The 27589-nt window shown below is 40.3% G+C and overlaps 1 protein-coding gene across 1 annotated transcript in view; it reads right to left on the reverse strand.

Annotated features, from left to right (window-relative positions):
- The window catches only part of LOC126354493 (phospholipid-transporting ATPase ABCA1-like), a 419374-nt gene that overhangs the window by 361513 nt on the left and 30272 nt on the right, over nucleotides 1-27589 (reverse strand). Inside the window, exon 2 of the mRNA XM_050004220.1 lies at nucleotides 23409-23757. Coding sequence (XP_049860177.1) covers nucleotides 23409-23712 — 304 coding nt within the window. The 5' untranslated portion in view covers nucleotides 23713-23757. The remainder of the gene's footprint in view (nucleotides 1-23408; nucleotides 23758-27589) is intronic.

Below are 27589 nucleotides of genomic sequence, written 5' to 3' on the forward strand. Positions count from 1 at the left end.
TGGAACTACCCATGCTCTTTTCCAATCATTTGGAACCCTCCGCTCCTCTAGAGACTTCCGGTACACTGCTGTTAGAAGGACACTTATTTCGATGTCAACCATTTCTTCGTTCGTGCGAAGATTTAGAGAAGGAACTGCAGTGCGGCCTTCCTCTGTGAATCAGCTTTGGAAAATGGTGTTTAGTATTTCAGCTTTACACATGTCATCCTCTGTTTCAATGCCATTAACATCCTAGAGTGTCTGCATATGCTGTTTTGATCCTCTTACTGATTTAACATAAGACCAGAACTTCCTACAATTTTCTGTCAAGTCGATACATAGAATTTTACTTTCGAATTCACTGAACGCTTCACGTATAGCCCTCCTTACGCTAACTTTGACATCGTTTAGCTTCTGTTTGTCTGACATGTTTTGGCTGTGTTTAAATGTTCAGTGAAGCTCTCTTTGCTTTTGCAGTAGTTTCCTAACTTTGTTGTACAACCACGGTGGATTTTTCTCATCCCTCACAGTTTTACTCAGCACTTACCTGTTTAAAACGTATTTTACGACTGCCTTGAACACTCAACATTGTCTGTGTCTGAAGAGAAATTTTCGTTTTGATCTGTTAGGTAGTCTGAAATCTGCCTCCTATTACTCTTGCTAAACAGATAAACTTTCCTCCCATTTTTTATATTCCCATTTACTTTCATACTCACGGATGCTGCAATGGCCTTATGATCACTGATTCCCTGTTCTGTGCTTTCAGAGCCGAAAAGTTCGGGTATGTTTGTTATCAGTAGGTGCAAGATGTTATCTCCATGAGCCAGTTCTCTCTTTAATTGCTTGAGGTAATTTTCGGATAGTGCACTCAGTATAATGTCACTCAATGCTCTGTCCCTACCACCCGTTCTAAACATCTGAGTGTCCCTGTCTATATCTGGTAAACTGAAATCTCCACTTAAGACTATAACATGCTGAGGAAATTTATGTGAAATGTATTCCAAATTTTCTCTCAGTTGTTCTGCCACTAATGCTGCTGAGTCGGAAGGTCGGTAAAAGGGAGCCAATTATTAACCCAGCTCGGTTGTTCAGTATAACCTCCACCCATAATAATTCACAAGAACTATCCACTTCTATTTCACTACAGGATAAACTACTACTAACAGCGACAAACACGTCACCACCGGATGCATGCAATCTATCCTTTCTAAACACCGTTTGTGCCTTTCTAAAAAATTCGGCAGGATTTATCTCTAGCTTCAGCCAGCGTTCCGAACCTATCACGATTTCAGCTTCGGTGCTTTCTATCAGCGCTTGAAGTTTCGGTACTTTACCAATGCAGCTTCGACAGTTTACAATTACAATACCAATTGCTGCTTGGTCCCTGCATGTCCTGACTTTGCCTCGCACCCTTTGAGGCTGTTGCCCTTTCTGTACTTGCCTGAGGCCATCTAACCTAAAAAACCGCCCAGTCCATGCCACACAACCCCTGCTATCCGTGTAGCTGCCTACTGTGTGTAATGGACTCCTGACCTATCCAGCAGAACCTAAAACCCTACCACCCTATGGCGCAAGTCGAGGAATCTGCAGCCCACATGGTCACCCTCCACTCGGCTCTGTACCAAAGGTCCACTGTCAGTCCTGTCGACGATGCTGCAGATGGTGAGCTCTGCTTTCATCCCGATGCACAGGGCGCAGGATTGGGAGCAGAATTGGAGTAGGCATGGACAAGGACATTCTGTAAGTTGGGTAGCAGCAAAATACTATTTTGGATGTTATGGACAGCATTTTGGGTAGAATACACGCTATTTTGGGCTTGAAAAGAGACAAAGTCCTGATGGTTGAGCTTTTCAAGGCTAGGGCAGTACTGGTTGGTTAGAGAATTGCTGATCAGTGATTGATTAACATAATTACTGGCCCCAGAGGCACGGCTGATATGTTTATCGGTGAGCTGTATAGGATATTATCTGTCAATAAAGTCTTTGGCAAGTTTATTAGCATATTTTAACAACTATTGCTTTCCACTGCAGAAACAGCATCCATGGATAGTGAAACTGCATCAAAGAGAACTTTAACATGGCACGAATGACTGCTGTTACTCAAGATACTGCTGGTGGTTGGTGTGCTTGATGTGAATGGATATATTTAGAAGCCATATGAGAGGCAGAGATTAATACCTATGAAAGTGATTCACTGGGTTGAGAAGGACCAGGTAGAGTTGATTTGAGAGTAGGTGTTAAGCTTATGGAGTAAAGTATGACGCTTGTCCCTGCCATGAGACCAGTCACCATCATAACATCATGTGTATGTAAGTGAGCTAATCAGCTGTCTAGAATTGGTACAAGATAAGGCGGATTTGCTTGCTGGGCTGGATGAAAGTCAATGGAATGAGGATGTCACACAGTTGCTCCATGCAAGCCAGATGCAAGTAGGTCAAGAAAGGACCAGATGTGGGGAAAACCCGTAAGCTGCGAATTCTGACAGCTGTTACTCACATGACCTTTGTACAGGAGAAGTGGAATGCCAGACAATCTTCAAGATGACTAAATTACAGCTCTTTGAGATTTGACAGCAACTCACAGTACAGTAAAAATGCAAATCTGAATACATCGACAATCAGAGACAAATGAGTTGCATCCAGTGACAACAATATTTCAATATCTTTAAAACTACATAAGTTAATATTTCAGAGTGAATAAACACTTACACAATGAACCTCTGAATAAACAAGTTTTACTTGCTTCAATCGATTTCAACAAACAATATCTCCAATGGGCATCTTCATATTTTCGCAGTGCAAAGATTGTTCCATAAAATTTCGGGCAGGCAGCTGCATAAATTTGACTTATTTTTCTTCTAATGTTTCGACTGAAAACTATCCAGCCATCTTCAGAGTGAGCCAAAGTGACTGACACTCCAGCACTTGCTCTGTCCCTTTAAACCCACGGACCAGCCCACTGCTTATGCGACCACAGATACACAAGCCATTAGAGATGTTTGTTGGCGGCAAAGAGGTACAACATATGGATGGAATTAGATCCATGGCTGCGCAGTCAATTCACATGGTGATATCGACGTATCACTGCAAGCTGCACCGTCGTGACATCTTCGTGAGTTTATTAGAGAAATTGCCAGATTCAAAGATTTGCCAAGCTGGAGCCACTATCTCTATTAATTAAATTCATTGCCAACCAAATTTCAATTGTTTCTTTCACTACTGAGTCCCAGAAAGATGAAGTCGAGGTTAAAATTTTGAAGTTATCATACACCATAGAGTGTCCAGTGTCAATACAGTGCTCTGCTATCACAGATTTATTAGTTTGTAACAGCTGGATGTACATGCGGTGCTCTGTGCATCTCTCCTGGACTGTACATGTTGTCTGTCTGAGGTATGAACGCCCACACCAACAAGAGATCTTGTAAACCCCAGGCTTACGAAGCATCAGATCATCTAACGGAACCCAGGAGTACTGCTGTCTTTGGTGGAGGGCGAAAAATCACTTTCAATTTGTCTTTACTGAGGATCCGTCTATTTCTGATGATAGGCTTCCCACGTATAGCAGAAAAGCCGTAGATTTAAAACTTTCAGTGTCTTCTTCTGCGTTTATTATACCCACTGTTCGCTTCATTTGTAGTGCCTTACATACCTGCTATCGATAGTAATCGTTCGCTTCAAAAACTCTTCTCAAGTGTAAAAGCTCGTCCTCCAGACTCCCTTGTCGGCAATGACATGTGCTCTTTGTACCACGGTTCAAAGTACACTCATTGCCTGCAAAGGATGGTGGCAGCTATTTGCACGTAAATATAAATCCGTATGGGTTGGCTTTCAATATACTGAATGTCCTAATATGCCATCATCTTTGCACTGTACCAACACATCCAAAATTGGAAGACATCAATCTTTTTCAATTTCCATCATGAACTGAATTTGTCTGTGTATGGAATTCAAATGGTTTAAAAATGTCCCCATGGGTAGTCCTTTGTCACCCTTGGTGGCCAACCTTTTTATGGACGACTTGGAGGAGAAGGCACTGGAACCCTCTAGCTTTAAGCCCACAATGTTTTGGAGGTTTACTGATTACATTTTTGTAGTGTTGCCCCATGGTGAAGACAATCTAAAAGAATTTTTAAACCATCTGAATTCCATCCACAGACAAATTCAAATTCAGTTCACGATGGAAATAAAAAAAGATGGATGCCTCCCATTTTTGAATGTGGCACTTTGGGACATTCAGTATATCAAAAACTGACCCACACAGATTTATATTTACATGCAAATAGCTGCCACCATCCTTCACAGATGATGAGTATACTCAGAACCCTGGTACATACAGCACACATCATTGCCAAGGAGGGCAGTTTCGAGGATGAGCTTTTACACCTGCGAAGAGGTTTTGAAGCCAACAGATACTCTCCATAGCAGATACGAAAGGCACTACAAACGAGGCCCACATTGGGTATAAGAAAGGCAGAAGAACACACGGAAAGTTTTAAATCCATTGCTTTTCAGCCAAATGTGGGAAACCTATCATCATAAATAGGACCCTCAGTAAACACAAAGTGAAAGTGATTTTTTGCCCTCCAACAAAGACAGCAGCACTCCTAGGTTCCGTTAAAGATGATCTGATGCTTAGTAAACCTGGTGTTTACAAGATTCCTTGTGAGTGTGGCCATTCATTCATCAGACAGACTACATGTACAGTCCAGAAGAGATGCACAAAGCACCGCAGATACACCCAGCTGTTGCAACCTAATAAATCTGTGGTGCCAGAGCACTGTATTGACACTGGGCACCCTACGGTGTATGATAACTTCAAAATTTTAGCCTTGACTTCATCTTTCTGGGATTCTGTATTGAAAGAAGCAATTTAAATTTGGTTGGAGATGAATTTAATTGAGATAGTGGCTCCAGCTTGGACCAATCTCTGAATCTGGCAATTTCTCCAATAAACTCACGAAGACGTTACGATGGTGCAGCTTGCAGTGATACATCAATATCTATGCATGGATCAACCGCGCAGTCATAGATATAATTCCATGCTTATAGTATACCTCTTTGCCGCTGGTCAACATCTCTAATGGCTTGTGTATCTGTGGCCACATGTGCAGTGGTCTGGTCCATGGGTTTAAAAGGGCGTAGCAAGTGCTGGAGCATCAGTCACCTTAGCTCAGTCTGAAGATGGCTGGATGGTATTCAGCCAAAATATTAGAAAAAGAAGTCAAATTTATGCGGCTGCAAACCAGAAATTTTATGGAAGTATCTCAGATGATAGCATTGCACTATAGCTATTGTCCCTGAAAGCTTATTTATTAATTTACAATGTCTTTAAATTGTTTTCATTATGAAAATGTTTGTCAAAATGTCCTATTATCCACAATTACACGGCAAACGAACACAGCATGAATACCTCATATTTTGTCATACTTTTGTAGTTATTTGAACAGTTTACTATTTTGCCAGTAACTTTATTTAAATACTGACTGCAAGTGTTACTAAAAAACTGTTAATTAACAGTGATCACTCATGTGTTAGCAACACCACAACTGAAAACTGAACCAAGAGATGCTTCTGTCAAGATGGCCTAAATGACTGTTTAAATAAATTATATTAAAAACAAAGATTCCAAGACTTACCAAGCGGGAAAGCGCCGGTAGACAGGCACCATAAAATAACATACAAACACACACACAAAATTTCAAGCTTTCGCAACCGGCGGTTGCTTCGTCAGGAAAGAGGGAAGGAGAAGGAAAGATGAAAGGATGTTGGTTTTAAGGGTGAGGGTAAGGAGTCATTCCAATCCCGGGAGTGGAAAGACTTACCTTAGGGAGTAAAAAGGATAGGTATATACTCGCGCACACGCACATACACACATATCCATCCATACATATACATTGTATACAGACATTGTGTCTGTACATGTGTGTGCGCGTGCACGTGCGCTAGTATATACCTATCCTTTTTTCCCCTCTAAGGTAAGTCTTTCCACTCCCGGGATTGGAATGACTCCTTACCCTCTCCCTTAAAACCCACATCCTTCCGTCTTTCCCTCTCCTTCCCTCTTTCCTGAAGAAGCAACCGCTGGTTGCAAAAGCTAGAAATTTTGTGTGGGTGTTTGTGTGTTATTTTATTGTGCCTGTCTACCAGCGCTTTCCCACTTGGTAAGTCTTGGAATCTTTGTTTTTAATATATTTTTCCCATGTGGAAGTTTCTTTCTATTTTATTTACATGTTTAAATAAATTTAATGACAATTAGTTGTCATTTAACATGAGCACTCCTGCACAAGAATACTGTAAATTATCTGAGAGTGACAGAATTTTTGTAACATTTCTTTATTTAAATATTGTTTTAAAATATTAATTTAGTGCAGGAAACTGGTTAACACGAATCAATTGTATCTGTAGAGCTTAATGACGTATTTTTGTTGGAGACGGCCTTCAGCTAATGGAGAAGCAGACAGTAGCAAAACATTATAATAGTCAAGTGGAGACTGGGACGAGCTCAAGGGAACAATTCCAAATGTTTTATGTCAAGTGCTGGAAGAAGGCACACCTGCCTATGGTAACGTGCACGATCAGTCATATAGGTGACTGATTATGGTTGCTGAACGGCCACTGCAGTACTCCAACATTTGAGGGGACTTTATACTTTGACAGGTCTGCATGTGCTCTAGAGCAGAACTAACTTTTTCCACTTGATTTACAGAACTGAGAATAGACAGAGTATGATTTAGTGTTCTTTGCATCATGTGAGTTAACTTGTGAATCATCATACTGAACTCTCTATTTTGAGCTCATGGCTGTTTAATGTATTGTGATCATGAAATGGACTTAGTTTTCATGTATCTTAGATGATTATTTAGTTTGGAATTTTGATACCATTCTCATAACACTCTCAACACAACTTTATTGCATTTGATAAGGATATCTTCTGCCTGTATTTTAACTGAATATCGTAGGACCATTTCCTGTTTATTTCAGACATACTTTTTTGAATAAACATTATTCAACACAATTATGTGTCATCTACATCAATTACAGATATCAGAATAGAACCCTTTTTATTAAATTATTCATTTGTCTTTTATTTTATATTTCTGTGTATTTTATCAACACACAATTATAGCCAATGCATAGCCTATTTGGCTGCAGGATCACAGCTAGAGGTTAGTATTTGCATCAAGTTAGCTGCAGGGCATGAAAGCAGACGTTCACAACTCAATCATATGACTACATTGCGCTACTCTTTTTAAACAGTCATGCATAGCCCAAGTACCTAATGTACGAGTAACCACTAGTAAAGATGCAACTGGTTTGCTCATATGGGATGCTGCTTTTAGGGAGAGCAACTACACAAGCAGTACCTGTTACGTACCGTTGCACTATGAAAATGTTATCAATGACTGGATAGTAAGAATAACTGCAGATGGTCAATAAATACGTTAGCATATGATGGTGCCACGTGAGTACCCTCAGCAATACCACAGTTTTGTTTACAGAATTGGCCTTTTTGACACAGAGAGCTTCAAGTGTGAAATAATTGTACATGTTTGGCTAGGAGCGTTAGGAAAGTGATAGTGGGTCCCATGCCCAAGCATAGTTCCAAGCAACTGGAAAAAAGAGTACAGGTGACTCCTGTATATAATAAAGGTAAAACAGACCAACATCATTATTAACCAATATGCTCGGCAGCCATTTGCTGCAGAATTCTTGGACACATTCTGAGTTTGAATACAATAATTTTCCTTGAGACAGAAAAGCTTCGTCCACAAATTAACACAGATTTAGAAAGCATCACTTGGGCAAAACTCAATTTGCTCTTTTCCCACATGATCCCTTTAAAAATTGTTGACAAAGATAACAGGCAGATTCCATATTCTAAGATTTCCAGAAAGCATTTGACATGGTGCACCACTGCAGGCTAGTGAATGTCTGAGCATGTGATTTAGGGTATGTTGTCGTCAATGGCGAGCATTCAGACACAAGGAATTCACGAAGAGTGGATCATGGAAGTGTTACAGGGCCACTCTTATTCTCTATACACACAAATGATCTGGCAGACAGGATGAACAGCAATTTATGGCTGTTTGCTGATGATGCTGTGGTGTATAGGAAAATGCCGTCATCAAGAAACTGTTGAAGGATACAGGATGAATTAGACAAAATATTTAGTTGGTGTAATGAACGGCAACTTGCTCCTGATGTGTAAAAATGTAAATTATAGCAAAGAGTATAAAAACAATCAATCTTCGAATACAGCATTACTAATGTGCTACTAGACAGTCACATCAATTAAATATTTAGGTATAACATTCCAAAAGTGATACGAAAGTAAACGACCATGTCAGATTGGTAGTCAGGAAGGTGAACGTGGAGAGAATTTAAGCAAAGAGTAGCTCATCTATGAAGAAGGCAGCATACAGTGCAACAGTGTGATGCATTACTGCCCAAGTGTTTTGGAACCCCACCAAGTCGGATGAAAAGAAGACACTGAAGCAATTCAGAGGCAGATGCTAGGTTTGTTATCAGTAGGTTCAGCCAGCACACCAAATATTATGGAAATGCCTAGTAGACTCAAATGTGATTCTCTGGAGGAAAGACGACATTCTTTTCATGAGGCACTATCGTGGAAACTTAGAGAACTGATATTTGGGGCTGAATGCAGATCTTTTCTACTGTGGCCCTCATACATTTTGTGCAAGCACCCCTAAGATAAGATGAGATAAGTTTGGGCTTGTACAGTGGCTTATAGGCAGTCATTTTTCCCTTGCTCTATTTGCAAGTGCAACAGGATAGGATGACAAGTAGTGGTACATGGTACCCCCTGCCATGCACCATTTGGTGGTTTGTGAAGTATGTATGTAGATGTAGATAGATACTGTTCCATGGTCAAAAGGCCAAGGGCCTGGGGGATGTTGGTGAATCACGTCCACAGTGGCCAACACGAAGTCTGGTGGTAACAGGGCATGAACTGTGGAGAGGTGGTAAAAGAAGTGAGCAGTGTCTTGAATGTAGGATGAGAGGGTACGTACAATAGTTTGGAGGTGTTCGTCAACAACTGCAGAGGTTCATTCTGTGCAAGCACTGTACCCAGCCACAATGGGATGATCAGTGGAGAACTGTGGGGTGGGTTTGTAGGGTTTGAGGTGCAGGTAAAAGGTAGGTCTGCAGGGGGTGGTTGGTGTGAGGACAGATGAATTAAGGTGTCAGGATTTGGGATGGACAAAAGGCCTTGAGGAGCTGCTTGATGTCCTGCTGGACTTATGACATGAATGGTAGGTACTATATACAGAGCTATGTAAGAAGTTATAAGGAAGGTCAGGAAAGGTATAAAGAAGCAAGAGGTAGTTCATAAATAGATATGCTCAATTGCAAATTTACACGCATGACAGTAAAAAACTGTGCACTCATACAATGTAATCATAAATAAACACACATGATCAACTCACAGCCAAGCAAAAGTTGGCAGTGCAGAAAACGTAAAAGGAGCACGGAAATTAAAAGTCTGACAAGGGGTAGTTGCTGTGAGAAGAGGGAGTTGTTGTACAACACATATTAGCTTGGTGGGCCATTACAGAAGCTGGCATCCAAATTGTGCAACAGAGGGTTCTGAAAGCAGGTACTGCATAGGAGAAGAAAACACAGACATATTAAACAATAAAGAATGGATAAATTACTTGCAGATAAGTAACAAAAGACAGTAACAAAGATAAAATGGTATGAGATGGAAGAGAGGTAAATTGGCAATGTACAACAATAACAGAAATTTCTGGATGGGAAAAATCTATAAAATAAGGTAAAGGCTATCACTAATCTATAGAGGAATTGTGCATGGTGCACAGAAACATGTAACAGAAAACAACCGAAACTAGCTTTTGAGCACTTGCTCTTTTTCCTAGTACGAACACACACGTTCACACATACAACCACTCAGACAATAAATGTACATGCCCACAGAAGTGCAGAGAGTGATTACTGAATATCAATTATGGCCAGCAATTGCCAGAGAGGTTATAGGGAAGAACACATGATGGAAAGAGGGGGTAGCAGGATAGTGTAAGTTATGTCTTCTTCCAGATGACACGGCAGCTGCATAACAAGACAAAAGGAGTTCAGTGGATAACCATGCAAGGGATAGAAGGAGGGAGAGGAGAAAAGGAGAGGAAGACGGTGATGATGAGACGATCAGGGAAGGGAAAGATTAAGGGGGAGCAGTGGGAAAAACAGAGAGAGGGGGAGAGAGAGAGGGGGGGGGGGGGGAGAGAGAGAGAGAGAGAGAGAGAGAGAGAGAGAGAGAGAGAGAGAGAGAGAGAGAGAGAGAGAGAGAGAGCGCTTGCAATAATCAGTATTCAATAATCAGTTACACCATCACTGCAGACATGTACATTTGGGTGTCTGTTGTCTTTATGATCATGTGTGTGAATGTGCACTCTCTCACTCTCTCAGGCTCACTTCAGCCACATGCGGTCTTCGGTGTTGGAGAGCAAGCATTCATGTCACTGGAGAGCACCACTCACTGGGTCAGTCCCCATTGCTGGGGTCTGTCTTTTGCTACAAGCAGGCCTCTGCATTGGCAGGCATGCCCTGCCTTCAATGGCAGACTTGTGGGAGTCAGCAGTCCCACTCCACCACTGAGGTCAAGCCAGCCATTGGCCACTTGCTGCCTTAGTGACCACCAGCCTTGCTGCCATCAACACATGTCCAGGACGGGGTACTACTACTGGAATGACATGACAAGTGCTATTTCTTGTTTGCTGATAAAATGTTTGATGGTTAAAGCTATTTTCTTGAGCCAACGCCAGTCAGAATGCTGGTGTCAACCCACTGCCTCAACTCAACCCTGCCATTGCAGCGGTCAAGCACCCCAAGCTCCTACAATATTTTTAATTAAGATAAGTCCTTTACAACATACACAGAAACATTGCTAACAATGTATTACGGACTTACCTTCCCACATAGAGTGTGATTCACCTAACACTTACACTGCAATATTGCAGAAATGGAAAGTACTATTGATGTACAATTTCCACAAAATGAATTTATAACCAGAAGCTCATATTGTTTGCCAATAAACAGATTGTAATAATACTCAGAAAGTGTGTTTTTTCCTCCAAACTTACTTTTTTTCAAACTGAACAATGCCTATTGAGAGCAACAAACTTATTTTTACAGACTTAGTAAAATCAATCTTTTAAATTCTTTAAATTTGGCTGTGATGGTAATGTGAACAGCTGAAAGCAAGGGGAAACGACAGCCATAATTTTTCCCGAGGGCATGCAGCTTTACTGTGTGGTTAAATAATGATGGTGTCCTCTTTGGTAAAATATTCCGGAGGTAAAGTAGCCCCCATTCGGATCTCTGGGCGGGGACTCATTATCAGGAGAAAGAAAACTGGCATTCTACACATTGGAGAGTGAAATGTCAGATCACTTAATCAAGCAGGTAGGTTAGAAAATTTAAAAAGGGAAATGGATAGGTTAAAGTTAGATGATATGGCAATTAGTGAAGTTTGGTGGTAGGAGGAACAAGACTTCGGGTCAGGTGAATACAGGTTTATAAATACAAAATCAAATAGGGATAATGCAGGAGTAGGTTTAATAATGAATAAAAAAAATAGGAGCACAGATAAGCTACTACAAACAGCATTGTGAACGAATTATTGTAGCCAAGATGGACACGAAGCCCACGCCTACCACAGTAGTACAAGTTTATATGCCAACTAACTCTACAGATGAAGAGGTTGAAGAAATGTATGATGCAATAAAATAAATTATTCAGATAGTCAAGGGAGGTGATAATAGTCACAGGGGACTGGAATTCATTAGTACAGAAAGGCAGGGAAAGAAGGAAAAATAGTAGGTGAATATGGACGGGTGGGTAAGGAATGAAAAAGGAAGCTCCTCGGTAGAATTTTGCGCAGAGCATAACTTAATCATAGCTAACATGTGGTTTAACAATCATGAAAGAAGGTTTTGTATGTGGACGAGACCTAGAGACAATGAAAGATTTCAGATAGATTATATAATGGTAAGATAGAGATTCAGGGATCAGGTTTTAATTTGTAAGTAATTTCCTGGGGCAGATGTTGACTCTGGCCACAATTTATTGGTTATGAACTGTAGATTAAACTGAAGAAACTGCAAAAAGGTGGGAATTTAAGGAGATCGGACCTGGATAAACTGAAAGAACCAGAGGTTGTCGAAAGTTTCAGAGAGAGCATTAGGGAACAATTGAAGAATACAGGGGAAATGAATATAGTAGAAGAAGAATGGGTAGCTTTTAGAGATGAAATAGTGTAAGCAGCAGAGTATCAGATGAGTGGAAATACTTGGGTAACAGAAGAAATATTGAATTTAATCGACGATAGGAGAAAATATAAAAATGCAGTAAATGAAGCACACAAAATTGAATACAGACATCTTAAAAATGAGATCAACAGGAAGTGCAGAATGGCTAAGCAAGAATGGCTAGAGACCACATGCAAGGATGTAGAGGCATATATCACTAGGGGTAAGGAAAATTAGAGAGACCTTTGGAGGAAAGAGAACCATCTCTATGAATATCAAAAGCTCAGTCGGAAAACTAGTCATAAGCAAAGAAGGGAAAGCAGAAAAGTGGAAAGAATATGTAAAGGATCCATACACAGGCAATGTACTTGAGAGCAATATTATGGAAATGGAAGAGGACTTAGATGAAAATGAAATGGGAGAGGTGATACTGTGTGAAGAATCTGACAGAGCACTGAAAGACCTAAGCCAAAATAAGGCCCTGGGAGTAGACAACATTCCTTTGGAACTTGGGAGAGCCAGCCACGACAAAACTCTACCATCTGGAGAGCAAGATGTATGAGGAGTGCGAAACATCCTCAGACTTCAAGAACAGTACAACAATTCCAATACAAAAGAAAGCAGGTGTCGACAGGTGTGAAAATTACTGAACTGTTGGTTTAGTAAGTGATGGCTGCAAAATACTAACATGATTTTTTTTTTTTTTTTTTTTTTTTTTTACGCAGATGGAGAAACTGGTAGAAGCTGATCTCAGGAAGAATCAGTTTGGACTGTGTAGAAATGTTAGAACACGTGAGGCAATACTGACCTTACGATTTATCTTAGAAGATAGGTTAAGGAGAGGCAAACCTATGTTTCTAGCATTTGTAGACTTGGAGAAAGCTTCTGACAACGATGGAATTAAATCAGGTGACGCTGAGGGAATTAGATTATGAAATGAGACACTTAAAATAGTAAAGGAGTTTTGCTATTTGGGTAGTAAAATAACTGATGATGGTCAAAGTGGAGAGGATATAAAATGTAGACTGACAAGGAAAGCGTCTCTGAAGAAGAGAAATTTGTTAACACTGAGTATAGATTTAAGGGTCAGGAAATCTTTTCTGAAAGTATTTCTATGGAGTGTAGCCACGTATAATAAATAGTTTAGACAAGAAGAGAATAGAATCTTTCGAAATGTGGTGCTACAGAAGAATGCTAAAAATTAGATGAGTAGATCACATAACTAATGAGGAGGTACTGAATAGAATTGTTGAGAAGAATAATTTGTGGCACAACCTGACTAAAAGAAGAGATCAATTGGTAGGACAAGTTCTGAGGCAGCAAGCGATCGCCAATTTAGTACTGGAGAGAAGCGTGGAGGGTAAAAACCATGGAAGGGGACAAAGAGATGAACACATTAAGCAGATTCAAAAGGAAATAGGTTGCAGTAGTTACTCAATGATGAAGAATCTTGCACAGGATAGAGTAGCTTGGAGAGCTGCATCAAACCAGTTTCTGGACAAAAAAATAAATAAAATAAATAAATAATAAAATTTGGCTGTACAAGATTTCCATGGTGATAGTTTTGATATGAATCTGATGGCTTTCTTTTGAAGTTTTAAAATTCTCTGAATATGGACTTCTGCTGTTCCTCCACATATTGATATATAGTAGAATACACAGTGTAAATTGTCTAAAACTTGCACTGCAAATATTTTGGAAATGGAAAGTGCTATTGATGTGTTGTTTTCACAGAACATGTTGGTAGTTGGTGACTTGTATTGTTAACCAATCAACTGATCGTAATAATACTTAGGAAGTGTTATTTTATTTTCTGTGGATAAAATGCCCACTAACACTAACAGACTAAACATAGGATAAATTATGACGTCTGTGGGGTTCGTTGCAGAATTATTGTGTGAGCCATTTATGAAATATCATATTTTGAAAAGTTTCCACACTGAAACTTGTTTGGGCCATTCAACCTGTATAGTTGCTAGGTATGATGATGTTATTGTTTGCTTACTCTGTGCTCCTGTGTTCCTTTAGTGCATTACGACTTCTAGTCCGTTAGTGTGTAACAGTTCACGCAACAGGCGATATTTAGCAATGCAAAACGAGCCAATGTGTTCATCATGTATGGAGACTGTAGCAAGAACGCAGCTTTTTCTTGTACAGTGTATGTGGCAAGATATCCCAACAGATGTCTACCGTCTCGGCAATTATTTATCATCCTTTTCAACCAGTTATAAACAAGTCATAGTTTAACATCTACACAATATAACAGTAGGGAACAAGTGATGACAGGAGAGGGGAAATTCTTGCTGCTACTGCAGCTGATCCACACGTTAACCTCTAACAGCAGCACATGAGGAAGCAGTATGAGTCAGGCAAGTGTCCTATGCCTTCTCCAACAACATAGGTTCTATCCCTGCCACATCTCTCTCCGTTGAGACCTGCATGCGAACGATTACTTCTTTATATGGGCATTAAGACAGGATACTGCAGAGGTGCCATTATCTCGTTTAGTGATGAAGCCACATTTACCAATCATGGCCAGATAAACCACCAAAATGTGCACTAATGGTCTGTTCACTATCCCCATCGGCTTTGTTCAGGTGGAACATTAGCACCATAGAGTGTAAACGTGTGGTGTGGGATGGTGAACCATCAGCTCACGGGTCCATTTTTCACAGACAGAATACTGAACACCCACAGGTATCACAGCTTCCTGACACACTAGTAGAAGATGTTCATCTGCAGACTAGGAGGAGCCTGTGGTATCAACATGATGGCTGTCCACAAGGAACTACAGCACATGTTCATGAATTGTTTCCAAATTGTTGGATTGGGTGCAAAGGACTTGTGCTTTTGTGTCCAATTCCAAGGATTTGATGCCTGTAGACATTATTCTGTGGGGCAAGCAGAAAGATGCTGTCTACGGAGACATATCAACTACACCCAATAATATGCAATAATGTAATATTGCAGCCTGCACAGCCATCTCCATCAAAATTCTAGCACATGTGAAGCAGTCATTCCATTCCAGACTGGAAGTGTGTATTTTCGCTGCCAGTGGTCATTCAGAACACAACTTGTGATGGGCAATTCTCTCGTTACTGCCCAGAATCCACATACTAGTGTACGCACTTGTGTTATTCTTTAGTATGTGCTGCCACAGGTATTGCTCAAGTGTCAGTGTGGGAACTTTTCAAAACATGATGTCTTGTAAGAGACTCACACTAGAGGCCTGCAACAAACGCCAGAGTTTCTAGTTTACCCCAATTTTAGTTCATTAATATGAGTAAGCATTGTTCCATTTAAGAAAGTGTATGTTCGAAGAGGAAAAAGAAAAGAAAAAGAAAAAAAGAAAAAGAAAAGTATTATTACAATCTGTTGATTGCCTAACAACTCAAGTCCCTGACTAGCAATCCATTCTGAGAAAACTGCACATCAATTGCATCTTCCCTTTCCACGATATTTGTGGTGAATGTTTTAGGTGAGTCACCACATATATTCTAAGGTATATCAATATGTGGAGGAGCAGCAGAACATATTCAGAGAATTTTAAAACTTAAAATAATATCAGACTCTTAACAAAACTATGACCATGGTAATCCTGTACAACAGAATTTAAAGCATTAACATCACCAATTTTATATATGTATGAGGTGCAACAATAAAGTAATGAGACCAATTATTTTTTCTTCCGTAGGGTGGCAACCATGCAGCCTGCCACCAAAGGCAATGCGTGACCTCAGTCTTTTCTCACCACAGCCACTGGTGGTGTGCATCTACAATGTATGTGCCACGAGTAGTAGCTTGAACAGTGATGGCCTGTGTTTGCTCCTCGGCATACAACGGAATCTCAAAATGTTGCACAGTAGTGTGCCATCTCTTTCTGTTTGGAACTCTGTGAGAATTTCACAGTAAAAAAAATGGGAAGTTTCAGCAGGCTTTTGGAAATAAGGAATTTCACTGGCATAAGATTTTCTGAAGCCTCAACATGGAAGGTGAAAATTGCAGTTGGCAACCATCAAGAGCACGAACAAAGGACAATACAGCCGGGGAGAATGAACTAGTGTAAGCTGATCGAAGATTAACGGTGAAAATGATTGCAAACAAACTGAAAATTAACCAGGAAACTGTTGGTATAACATTGACTGAAAATCCACAAATGAAGAAACTTTCTGCCAAAATACTTCCCAAACATATCACACAGCAACAAAAACACCAACAAAGTACTGTGACTGCGAATCTGTTGAAACAACTGGAACTGAACCCCGAATTACTGAGTTGATTTATCACTGGTGATGGAAGTTCCAGCATGATCCTGAGAAAAAAAAATGACAAAGTTTGTAATGGTGTGTGAAGGAATCACAAAGACCAAAATGAAAATCACCCGTCAAAGTCAAAGGTGAAATGCATGTTTTTGCACTTCTTTAGTTACATGTGTATTGTGCACAAACAATGGTTTATCTCCAAGACAGACAGTGAACCAATACTACCAAGAAATTTGTGAGAGATTTTGAAAATGAGTCCATCGTGTCTGTCCACACATTAATAACTGCATCATGATAAAGCACCATCAACGTACTGCATTGTCTGTTGGGCAGTGTTACCACAACTTCCTTATTCACCTGACATGGCCCTGTAGATCTTTTTTATTGCCAAAAATGTAATCTGTTGTTAAAGAACACAATTTTGCACCAGTGTTCCCCCCTCCCCCCGGGTGTATTCCAATCCGTCTCTTTCTCTACAGTTCCCTCTAGTGCCACAGAGGTCATTTCCTGGTGCCTTAACAGATTTCCTATTCAGTGTTTTCCAAATATCCCTTTCCCCTCTGATTCTGTGCAGAACCACCTCATTCCTTACCTTATCAGCCACCTTACTTTCAACACTCACCTGTAGCACCACCTCACAAAAGCTTCGATTCTCTTCTGTTCTGGTTTCCCCAAAGTCCATGTTTCACTACCATACAATGCTGTGTTCCAAACATACATTCTCAGAAATTTCTTCCTCAAATGAAGGCCTATATTTGGTACTAGTATACTTTTCTTGGCCAAGAATGCCCTCTTTGCCAGTGCTAGTCTGTTTCTGATGTCGTCCTCGCTCCGTCCATCACTGGTTATTTTGCTGTCTAGGTAGTAGAATTCCTTAACTTCGTTTACTCCGTGACCATCAATCCTGATGTTAAGTTTTTCACTATTCACATTTCTGCTACTTCTCACTACTTTCATCTTTCTTCGATTTACTCTCAACCCATATTCTGTACTAAGGCTGTTCTTCCATTCAGTAGATCATGTAATTCTTCACCTTCACTCACGACAGCAATGTGATCAGCAAATCTTATCACTGACATCATTTCACCTTGAATTTTAATTCCACTACTGAATCTTTCTTTTATTTCTATCGTTGCTTCTTCTTCAATGTACAGATTGAACACTAGGGGCGAAAGACTACATTCTTGTCTTACACCCTTTTTAATCTGAGCACTTCATTCTTGGTCATCCACTCTTATTATTCCCTCTTGGCTTTTTCACATACTGTATATTACCCACCTCTCCCTATAGCCTACCTGTATCTTTCTCGGATTTTCAAACATCTTGCACCATTTGACATTGTCAAATGCTTTTTCCGACCAATCCTATGAGCTCCCCTAGATTTTTCTTTAGTCTTACCTCAATTAGCCTTGCAATAGTATAGGGCAACCAAATAGCTTTAACAAGGTCTTTTCTTGGTACACAAGAAGATGAGTTTCAGAGATGCTGCCAACAATGGAAACACCAATGGCATGAGTGGGTGCAGGCGCAATGGAGTTACTTTGAAGGTATACCTGTGTCGTTGGTTACACACGTAAGTAAAGGTATTTTTTCTAGCCAGTCTCATTATTTTATTGTCACATCTTGTATGAGGGTGAGTCAAATGAAAACCTTAAATTTGTAATAACAAATCAAAATTCTGCGCCATTATCCTGCAAGTTGGTAAGGGTACTACAAACAGTGTGCAGAATGGCCTGTAGGTGGCAGCATAGTGCAGATGAACACACATCGTCGCATTATCAGTATAAAGATGGCCGCCCCACTTGCGACTAGCACCAGGGAAGAACAGCATTCTGTTATTTGGTTTTTACGTAGTGAAGGTGTGAAACCTATTGAAATTCATCAACGAATGAAGGTTCAGTACGGTGATGCATGTTTGTCACAGCAGCAAGTCTATGAATGGGGTATGAAGTTCGCAAATGATGCTACGTCAGTGGAAGATGTTCCTCATCCAGGTCAGGCACAATGAGTTGTGACTCCACAGAACACTGCAGCAGTTGAAGCAATAGTGAAGGAAAACTGCCGAGTGACAAAAAAAATTCAAATGGCTCTGAGCACTATGGGACTTAACATGTATGGTCATCAGTCCCCTTGCCGAGTGACACTGAATGACATTGCGGCATGTTTACAGATTAGTCATGGGTCAGCACACCACACTGTGCATGACGTGCTCCAGTTTTACATAGTGCCTGCAAGATGGGTGCCATGGCAGCCGACTCCTGAAATGAGAGAACAATGTGTTGATGCTTGTGAAGAACTTCTTCGGTGCTTTGAATGAGAAGGTGATTGCTTCCTTGCAAGAATCATTACTGGGGACGAAACCTGGGTTCACTTCCCCCAACTGGAAATGAAGAGTGTGACCAAGGGACAACTGTCAACAGTGCATCATACACAGATCTCCTAAAAAAAATCATCTGCGGCCTGCAATCAAATCAAAACAACATGGATTACTGTCAGCAGGTGTCGTTTTGCAACATGACTATGCACGGTCCCACACTGCCCGTACAACAGTTGCAACAATCACAGACCTGCACTTTGAGTGTCTTACTCATCCACCACACTCACCAGACCTTGCCCCAAATGATTTCCATATGTTTGGACCATTCAAAGACGCAATGGGAGGAAACAAGTTCCATTCTGATGAAGAGGTACGCCACGCGGTGCACGAGTGGTTGCACGGACTACCAAAGGAATTTTTTTCTAAAGGAATTTATGCACTTTGCAAGCGCATTGAGTGTGGGGGTTCAAATGGCTCTGAGCACTATGGGACTTAACTGTTGTGGTCATCAGTCCCCTAGAACTTAGAACTAATTAAACCTAACTAACCTAAGGACATCACACACATCCATGCCCGAGGCAGGATTCAAACCTGCGACCAAAGCAGTCGCGCGGTTCCGGACCGAGCGCCTAGAACCGCTAGACCACCGCGGGTGGCTGAGTGTGGGGGAGATTATGTTGAAAAGTGATACAGCTTTGTACCACTTGTGCACAATAAAATAATATTTTAAAAAAAAATTAAGGTTTTCATTTGACTCGCCCTCGTATATCAGAATACCTCTTTGAAGGGTAAGCTGTGTGCACCTCCAAACACAGATTTTCATGATCAAACACTACAACTAGAGAATTATGATGTCAGCGGCAAAAGGCTGAAAATGACAGATAGGGTGGATTGAAACATATGAAGCTTGTTTTATATCTGGCTACCACTTAGCATAATCGGCATAAAGGAACTGAGCACCATCAAAAGAAAACTGACGGAACATCTCATCTTTGGATGTGGATATTAGATGAAGCAATAGTTGCAGGAAAGTTCTTAGAACAAACTTGCACTGATGTGACAAAAGTCATGGGATAATGTTATGCACGTAAACTGATGGCAGTAGTATCATACACACAAGGCACAAAAGAGCAGAGCATTGGCATAGCTGCCATTTGTATTCAGGTGATTCATGTGAAAAGGTTTCTAATGTGGTTATGTATGCACGTCAGGAATTAACATACTTTTAAAACTAGATAGTAGTTGGAGCAACATTCAAGGGACATTCCATTTCAGAAATCATCAGGGAATCCAATATTCTGAGACCCACAGTGTAAAAGAGTGTACTGATAAAACCAAATTTCAGGCATTACCTCTCACTATGGACAACAGCAGTGGCCAACGGCCTTAAATTACTCACTAAGAGCAGCAGCTTTTGCATAGAGCTGTCATTGCTAACAGACAGGCAACATAGTGTAAATATAAATGTAGGTTATACAACAAACACATCTGTTAGGACAGTGTTGTGAAATTTGGCATTAACAGGCTGTGGCAGCACACAACTACAGTGCCTCCTCCTGGGTTCATGACCATATCAGTTGGATCTCAGACAACTGGAAAACCATGGTTTGGCCAGTTGGGTCCTGACTTCAGTTGGTAAGAGCTGATGGTAGGGTTCGAGTGTGGCAAAGACTTAATGAAGCCATGAACCCAAGTTATAAAGAAGGTGCTGTTGCAAGCTAATTGTGACTCCATAAAGGTGTGGGCTGTGTTCACATGAAATGGACTGGATCCTGTTACCAGGCCACAATTTTTCAAGATTGGTTGGAGGAACATTCTGGATAACTCAAATGAATGGCCACCCACATTGCCCAACATGAATCCCATTGAAAACTTATGGCACATGATCGAGAGGTCAGTTCACGCACAAAATACAGCACTGGCGAAACTTTGGCAATTATGGAGGGGGGGGGGGGGAGTGAGGGGGTCTGGAGGAGGGAAGTGAGGGGGTCTGGAGGGGGGAAGTGAGGGGGGGTGGACTTCAACTACTTGTTCCTTCGTTTAGCACATGAAGAGGCATGCTGCAAGTTAGTGTTGCAACTGAAAAACATGATCAGTGATGGAGGAATTTCAGTAGATCTGCTTAATGGAAGCAAATGGTTTATTTTATTGGTTATCAATGGAAATTTAGTGAATGTTACTACCATGATACAGCATCACTTTCCTTTTAGAAGGCATATTTACCACTGCGGCCAGGGGTGGAGTGCCAAGAGCAGTGAGGATCCTCTAAAGGGCAGTTAGCAACCACAGTTGACAAACAACAGCAAGATAGTATAATTTGCCATTTTATTTCGTGTATGCAAACCATTCTGCAATCTTCAAAGCCTTTCTTCATGGAGAGTGGCTCACTATGAATACTCCTGCTTTATTGGTATATTCTTTGGGCTTTCTGCCCTTATCTCACGTTTTTATCACTGCTAATAATTATGCTGAGTGAGGCATATGTGAAGCCCATGCTGTACTTAGTTTGTTTTATTTGTTGTCTGGCTTGTTTTAATTGTTGCCCAATCTCACCAATGAGAGTCAATATACAATGAAGTGGTTTAAAAACTCCTTACAATGTTTATCGTTTTTGTTAGTTTGCTTCTTTAAGGCACTTATCAGTGCTCTTACAGCACTTTATGAGATGGATGTGGTCTAAATACATGAAAAAAAACAGACATGCTAAATGCTAGGTAAATCACATTTACTTTTTCCCATGCTTTCTCACATTAGCACACACAGTCTATGTGTTAAGATATACTATTAAAATAGGAATGCACAACCAGGACACAAAACAGTAAGTCCAGAAACTGAGGCTGGCTGTTCACTTACATAACAACTGGATGAGCCAGCCACTCTATCCACATTATTACAAATGCCTGTTACAGAAAAAAAAAAATACTTTGTAACTGATGCCTCATTTTCTTTTCAACACATTATGGTGAGAAAAATTATAAACCAAATGGACTGTGATCGCTTTCATTACTGAAGCTCTCTATTTTGTCATTTTTATAAAAACGTAGCAAAAAATTTCACTTGCGATTTGCTGGAGTTTTTTCTAATAATCTATTATTTTGCTACCAAATTCTAAATATTATATTTACTGCAGTTAACAATTAAACAACAGAGAGCAACCAACCCCCCCCCCCCCCCCCCCCCCCCCCCCTCAGAGCCATGTCCTCCTGGAAATGCATGGAACACCGTTCATTTGGCACCTGTTGAGGGGCTACAATACATTGGAAATGAAACGTGCTGAAATCACTTTGTCCTCAAAGAAAATTGGTCCCTGCCACATCATGGGGTATCACAAATACTTATCAGTTTCTGAAAGGCCAATACCTCATATTTTATAATTCAATATACTTGTTTCAGCTATGTGAAATCATGCCTTGTCCATGAAGAAGTTGAGAATGGCTGGCGAAAATTGCTTTGAATTTCCTGTAGAACTCTTGTATGATACATCAACATGTTTTAACTCTTGCAAAGTCATGACTTTCTATGGCTCGGGTTGAAGTTCTTCAGGAGGCAACAGCACACTGTTCATGTCTCCCCCACCCCTTATGACAGATACTTTTACAACTTACTGACAAAACACACACACACACACACACACACACACACACACACACACACACACACACACACACACAGAGAGAGAGAGAGAGAGAGAGAGAGAGAGAGAGAGAGAGAGAGAGAGAGAGAGAATCTGATCTAATCTACATTAATTAGATGCTAATTAGAATGCCATGGAATAAAATTCTAATGCATCATTGCAAAGTATGCCAAATAAAGTGGAGTTCAACAACAAAATGTAAGGGGACAACCTGTTTTGTTTGTACAAACTGTCAAACTAAATCAGCACCACCATAACTGCCTGGAATTTTCAATTGTATGCCAATGTGAAGCATAAGGTGTACCAGAACACTCCACAATGGTCCCCCCCCTTCCCCCCTGCTTTTCCAATAACAGGAGATTTGCCCCTGAAAGTTGTAAAAACAGCTTTTCTTGCCAATTGTCTACACCAAAATGCTGATTACATGGCTGTTGTAAACTAATTACCTATTCACATATAGCATAAGAAGTTTTCACTGGCACCAGCGTAACAACATGAAAACTGTACTACTTTGTAACAGCAATACAATTAAATTTTGACTTCCTAAAACTGTATATTTTGAAATGACTTTAATTTAAGCCATCCCCTTTCTTTTAATTCACAAGTGTTTCATATGTCATGCCCAAAGAATTTGTTTAAATCATGTCTGGCTTCCAGCAGCACATTTGGCCAGCAAAATAACATTTTATCTCCCATTTCCCATTCACATAAAATCATTGACAGTGTGAAAAACATGAACAGTAGGATGACAAAATTTGCTCCAAAGAGTTCCCTTTTATGTATTCTTGGCTTACATAACTGTACTGTGTAACAAACACTAAGGAAACAATTCACTTCAAAATAAAGAAAGGCAGCTTATTTCCTTATGGTAGGTCCATAGTAATCTGTAAGAAATATAGTGTTACACAGATAGCTGCAAAGAGGAACTTACATCGTCTTACGCCGTGTAGAGCAGTATCTACATTATTTATGAGTTTATCAGTAAAACTTGTAGAAGGAGCGTAATATATACGAGTGTCATAAAACACCAAAGATGACTGTAGCACTTCAGCTGGATCTTGAGGTTCGAACACTCCAGCATCTGATTTGGGATAGCTTCCAGGTAATACACAAGCCAGAACCAGAATGAGTACTACTGGTACAACAATTTCAAACAGTGTTACAATTATATTTCGTCTCCTCACAACAGCATGTTTCCAAAGAACCAGATTAATCTGCTGTAGTAGTTTAGCCATCCTTCTTCTGTGTGATGGTTGTTTGTGTCCACACTACAGTTGCCCCTGTGGAAGAAAAATTCAATTAGACATAAAATATCTCACAGCTAAACCACCAACAGAAATAAGTCTTTAACTTTATCGTCTACTTTTATTCTTAAGCAACCTAAACTCCCCTTCCATCTCTGTGCAACAATAATAGTAGCACCAGCAGCATGGAAAAATAAATATCACTTTGGCAGTAACAATCTCCAAAAGTTATGTCTCACTTCTGTTTGTTGTCATTATGAAGGATGAGTGAAACAACTCATGATATAAACCAAGATTTTAAAAATTAAAAAAAAATAATAAATTATTCCAAGAATACATTTCACATATAGAAATTAAGCATATTATAGAGTAATCTCACTATTATGTTGGTGTCATTTATTTACCCTACTATCAGAATCAGACCTTTCATACATAACAGATTAAATTAAGATACAAGTATAGCATTTCAGGAATGATAGATGATAGAGACATTGAAAAAAGGATCAATTATTTAACAAATATACCTATTCAAACCCCCCATGAACCATGGACCTTGCCGTTGGTGGGGAGGCTTGCGTGCCTCAGTGATACAGATGGCCGTACCATAGGTGCAACCACAACGGAGGGGTATCTGTTGAGAGGCCAGACCAAAATGTGGTTTCTGAAGAGGGGCAGCAGCCTTTTCAGTAGTTGCAGGGGCAACAGTCTGGATGATTGACTGATCTGACCTTTTAACACTAACCAAAACGGCCTTGCTGTGCTGGTACTGCGAACGGCTGAAAGCAAGGGGAAACTACAGCCATAATTTTTCCCGAGGACATGCAGCTTTACTGCATGATTAAATGATGATGGCGTCCTCTTGGGTAAAATATTACGGAGGTAAAATAGTCCCCCATTTGGATCTCCGGGCGGGGATTACTCAGGAGGACGTCGTTATCAGGAGAAAGAAAACTGGCGTTTTACGAATCGGAGAGTGGAATGTCAGATCCCTTAATAGGGCAGGTAGGTTAGAAAATTTAAAAAGGGAAATGGATATGTTAAAGTTAGATATAGTGGGAATTAGTGAAGTTCGGTGGCAGGAGGAACAAGACTTTTTGGTCAGGTGAATACAGGGTTATAAATACAAAATCAAATAGGGGTAATGCAGGAGTAGGTTTAATAATGAATAAAAAAATAGGAGTGCGGGTAAACTACTACAAACAGCATAGTGAACGCATTATTGTGGCCAAGATAGACACAAAGCCCATGCCTACTACAGTAGTACAAGTTTATATGCCAACTAGCTCTGCAGATGATAAAGAAATTGATGAAATGTATGATGAGATAAAAGAAATTATTCAGGTAGTGAAGGGAGACGAAAATTTAATAGTCATGGGTGACTGGAATTCATCAGTAGGAAAAGGGAGAGAAGGAAACATAGTAGGTGATTACGGATTGGGGCTAAGAAATGAAAGAGGAAGCCGTCTGGTAGAATTTTGCACAGAGCATAACTTAATCATAGCTAACACTTGGTTCAAGAATTATAAAAGAAGGTTGTATTCATGGAAGAATCCTGGAGATACTAAAAGGTATCAGACAGATTATATAATGGTAAGACAGAGATTTAGGAATCAGGTTTTAAATTGTGAGACATTTCCAGGGGCAGATGTGGACTCTGACCACAATCTATTGGTTATGACCTGTAGGTTAAAACTGAAGAAACTGTAAAAAGGTGGGAATTTAAGGAGATGGGACCTGGATAAACTGAAAGAACCAGTGGTTGTACAGAGTTTCAGGGAGAGCATAAGGGAACAATTGACAGGAATGGGGGAAAGAAATACAGTAGAAGAAGAATGGGTAGCTCTGAGGGATGAAGTAGTGAAGGCAGCAGAGGATAAAGTAGGTAAAAAGACGAGGGCTAATAGAAATCCTTGGGTAACAGAGGAAATATTGAATTTAATTGATGAAAGGAGAAAATATAAAAATGCAGTAAATGAAGCAGGCAAAAAGGAATACAAACAACTCAAAAATGAGATCGACAGGAAGTGCAAAATGTCTAAGCAGGGATGGCTAGAGGACAAATGTAAGGACGTAGAGACATATCTCACCAGGGGTAAGATAGATACTGCCCACAGGAAAATTAAAGAGACCCTTGAAGGGAAGAGAACCACTTGTATGAATATCAAGAGCTCAGATGGCAACCCAGTTCTAAGCAAAGAAGGGAAAGCAGAAAGGTGGAAGGAGTATATAGAGGGTTTATACAAGGGTGATGTACTTGAGGACAATATTATTGAAAGATAAGAGGATGTAGATGAAGATGAAATGGGAGATATGATACTGCGTAAAGAGTTTGACAGAGCACTGAAAGACCTGAGTCGAAACAAGGCCCCCGGAGTAGACAACATTCCATTGGAGCTACTGATGGCCTTGGGAGAGCCAGTCATGACAAAACTCTACCAGCTGGTGAGCAAGATGTGTGAGACAGGCGAAATACCCTCAGACTTCAAGAAGAATATAATAATTCCAATCCCAACGAAAGCAAGTGCTGACAGATGTGAAAATTACCGAACTATCAGTTTAATAAATCAGAGCTGCAAAATACTAACACGAATTCTTTACAGACGAATGGAAAAACTGGTAGATGCGGACCTCGGGGAGGATCAGTTTGGATTCCGTAGAAATGTTGGAACACGTGAGGCAATACTGACCTTACGACTTATCTTAGAAGAAAGATTAAGAAAAGGGAAACCTACGTTTCTAGCATTTGTAGACTTGGAGAAAGCATTTGACAATGTTGACTGGAAAACTCTCTTTCAAATTCTGAAGGTGGCAGGGGTAAAGTACAGGGAGCGAAAGGCTATTTACAATTTGTACAGAAACCAGATGGCAGTCATAAGAGTCGAGGGGCATGAAAGGGAAGCAGTGGTTGGGAAAGGAGTGGGACAGGGTTGTAGCTTCTCCCCGATATTATTCAATCTGTGTATTGAAGCAGTAAAGGAAACAAAAGAAAAATTCAGTGTAGGTATTAAAATTCAGGGAGAAGTAATAAAAAGTTTGAGGTTTGCCGATGACATTGTAATTTTGTCAGAGACGGCAAAGGACTTGGAAGTGCAGTTGAACGGAATGGACAGTGTCTTGAGAGGAGTATATACGATGAACATCAACAAAAGCAAAACGAGGATAATGGAATGTAGTCGAATTAAATCGGGTGATGCCGAGGGAATTAGATTAGGACATGAGACACTTAAAGTAGTAAAGGAGTTTTGCTATTTAGGAAGTAAAATAACTGATGATGGTCAAAGTAGAGAGGATATAAAATGTAGACTGGCAATGGCAAGGAAAGCGTTTCTGAAGAAGAGAAATTTGTTAACATCGAGTATAGATTTATGTATCAGGAAGTCGTTTCTGAAAGTATTTATATGGAGTGTAGTCATGTATTGAAGTGCAACATGGACAATAAGTAGTTTGGACAAGAAGAGAATAGAAGTTTTCGAAATGTGGTGCTACAGAAGAATGTTGAAGATTAGATGGGTAGATCACATAACTAATGAGAAAGTATTGAATAGGATTGGGGAGAAGAGAAGTTTGTGGCACAACTTGATAAGAAGAAGGGATTGGTTGGTAGGACATGTTTTGAGGCATCAATGGATCACCACTTTAATATTGGAGGGCAGCGTGGAGGGTAAAAATCGTAGAGGGAGACCAAGAGATGAGTATACTAAGCAGATTCAGAAGGATGTAGGTTGCAGTAGGTACTGGGAGATGAAGAAGCTTGCACAGAATAGAGTAGCATGGAGAGCTGCATCAAACCAGTCTCAGGACTGAAGACCACAACAACAACAACAACAACAACAACAACGACAACGACAACGACCTATTCAAACAGCAA

The sequence above is a fragment of the Schistocerca gregaria genome, chromosome 3, assembly GCF_023897955.1.
Source record: "Schistocerca gregaria isolate iqSchGreg1 chromosome 3, iqSchGreg1.2, whole genome shotgun sequence".
NCBI classification, from domain to species: Eukaryota; Metazoa; Arthropoda; class Insecta; order Orthoptera; family Acrididae; genus Schistocerca; species Schistocerca gregaria.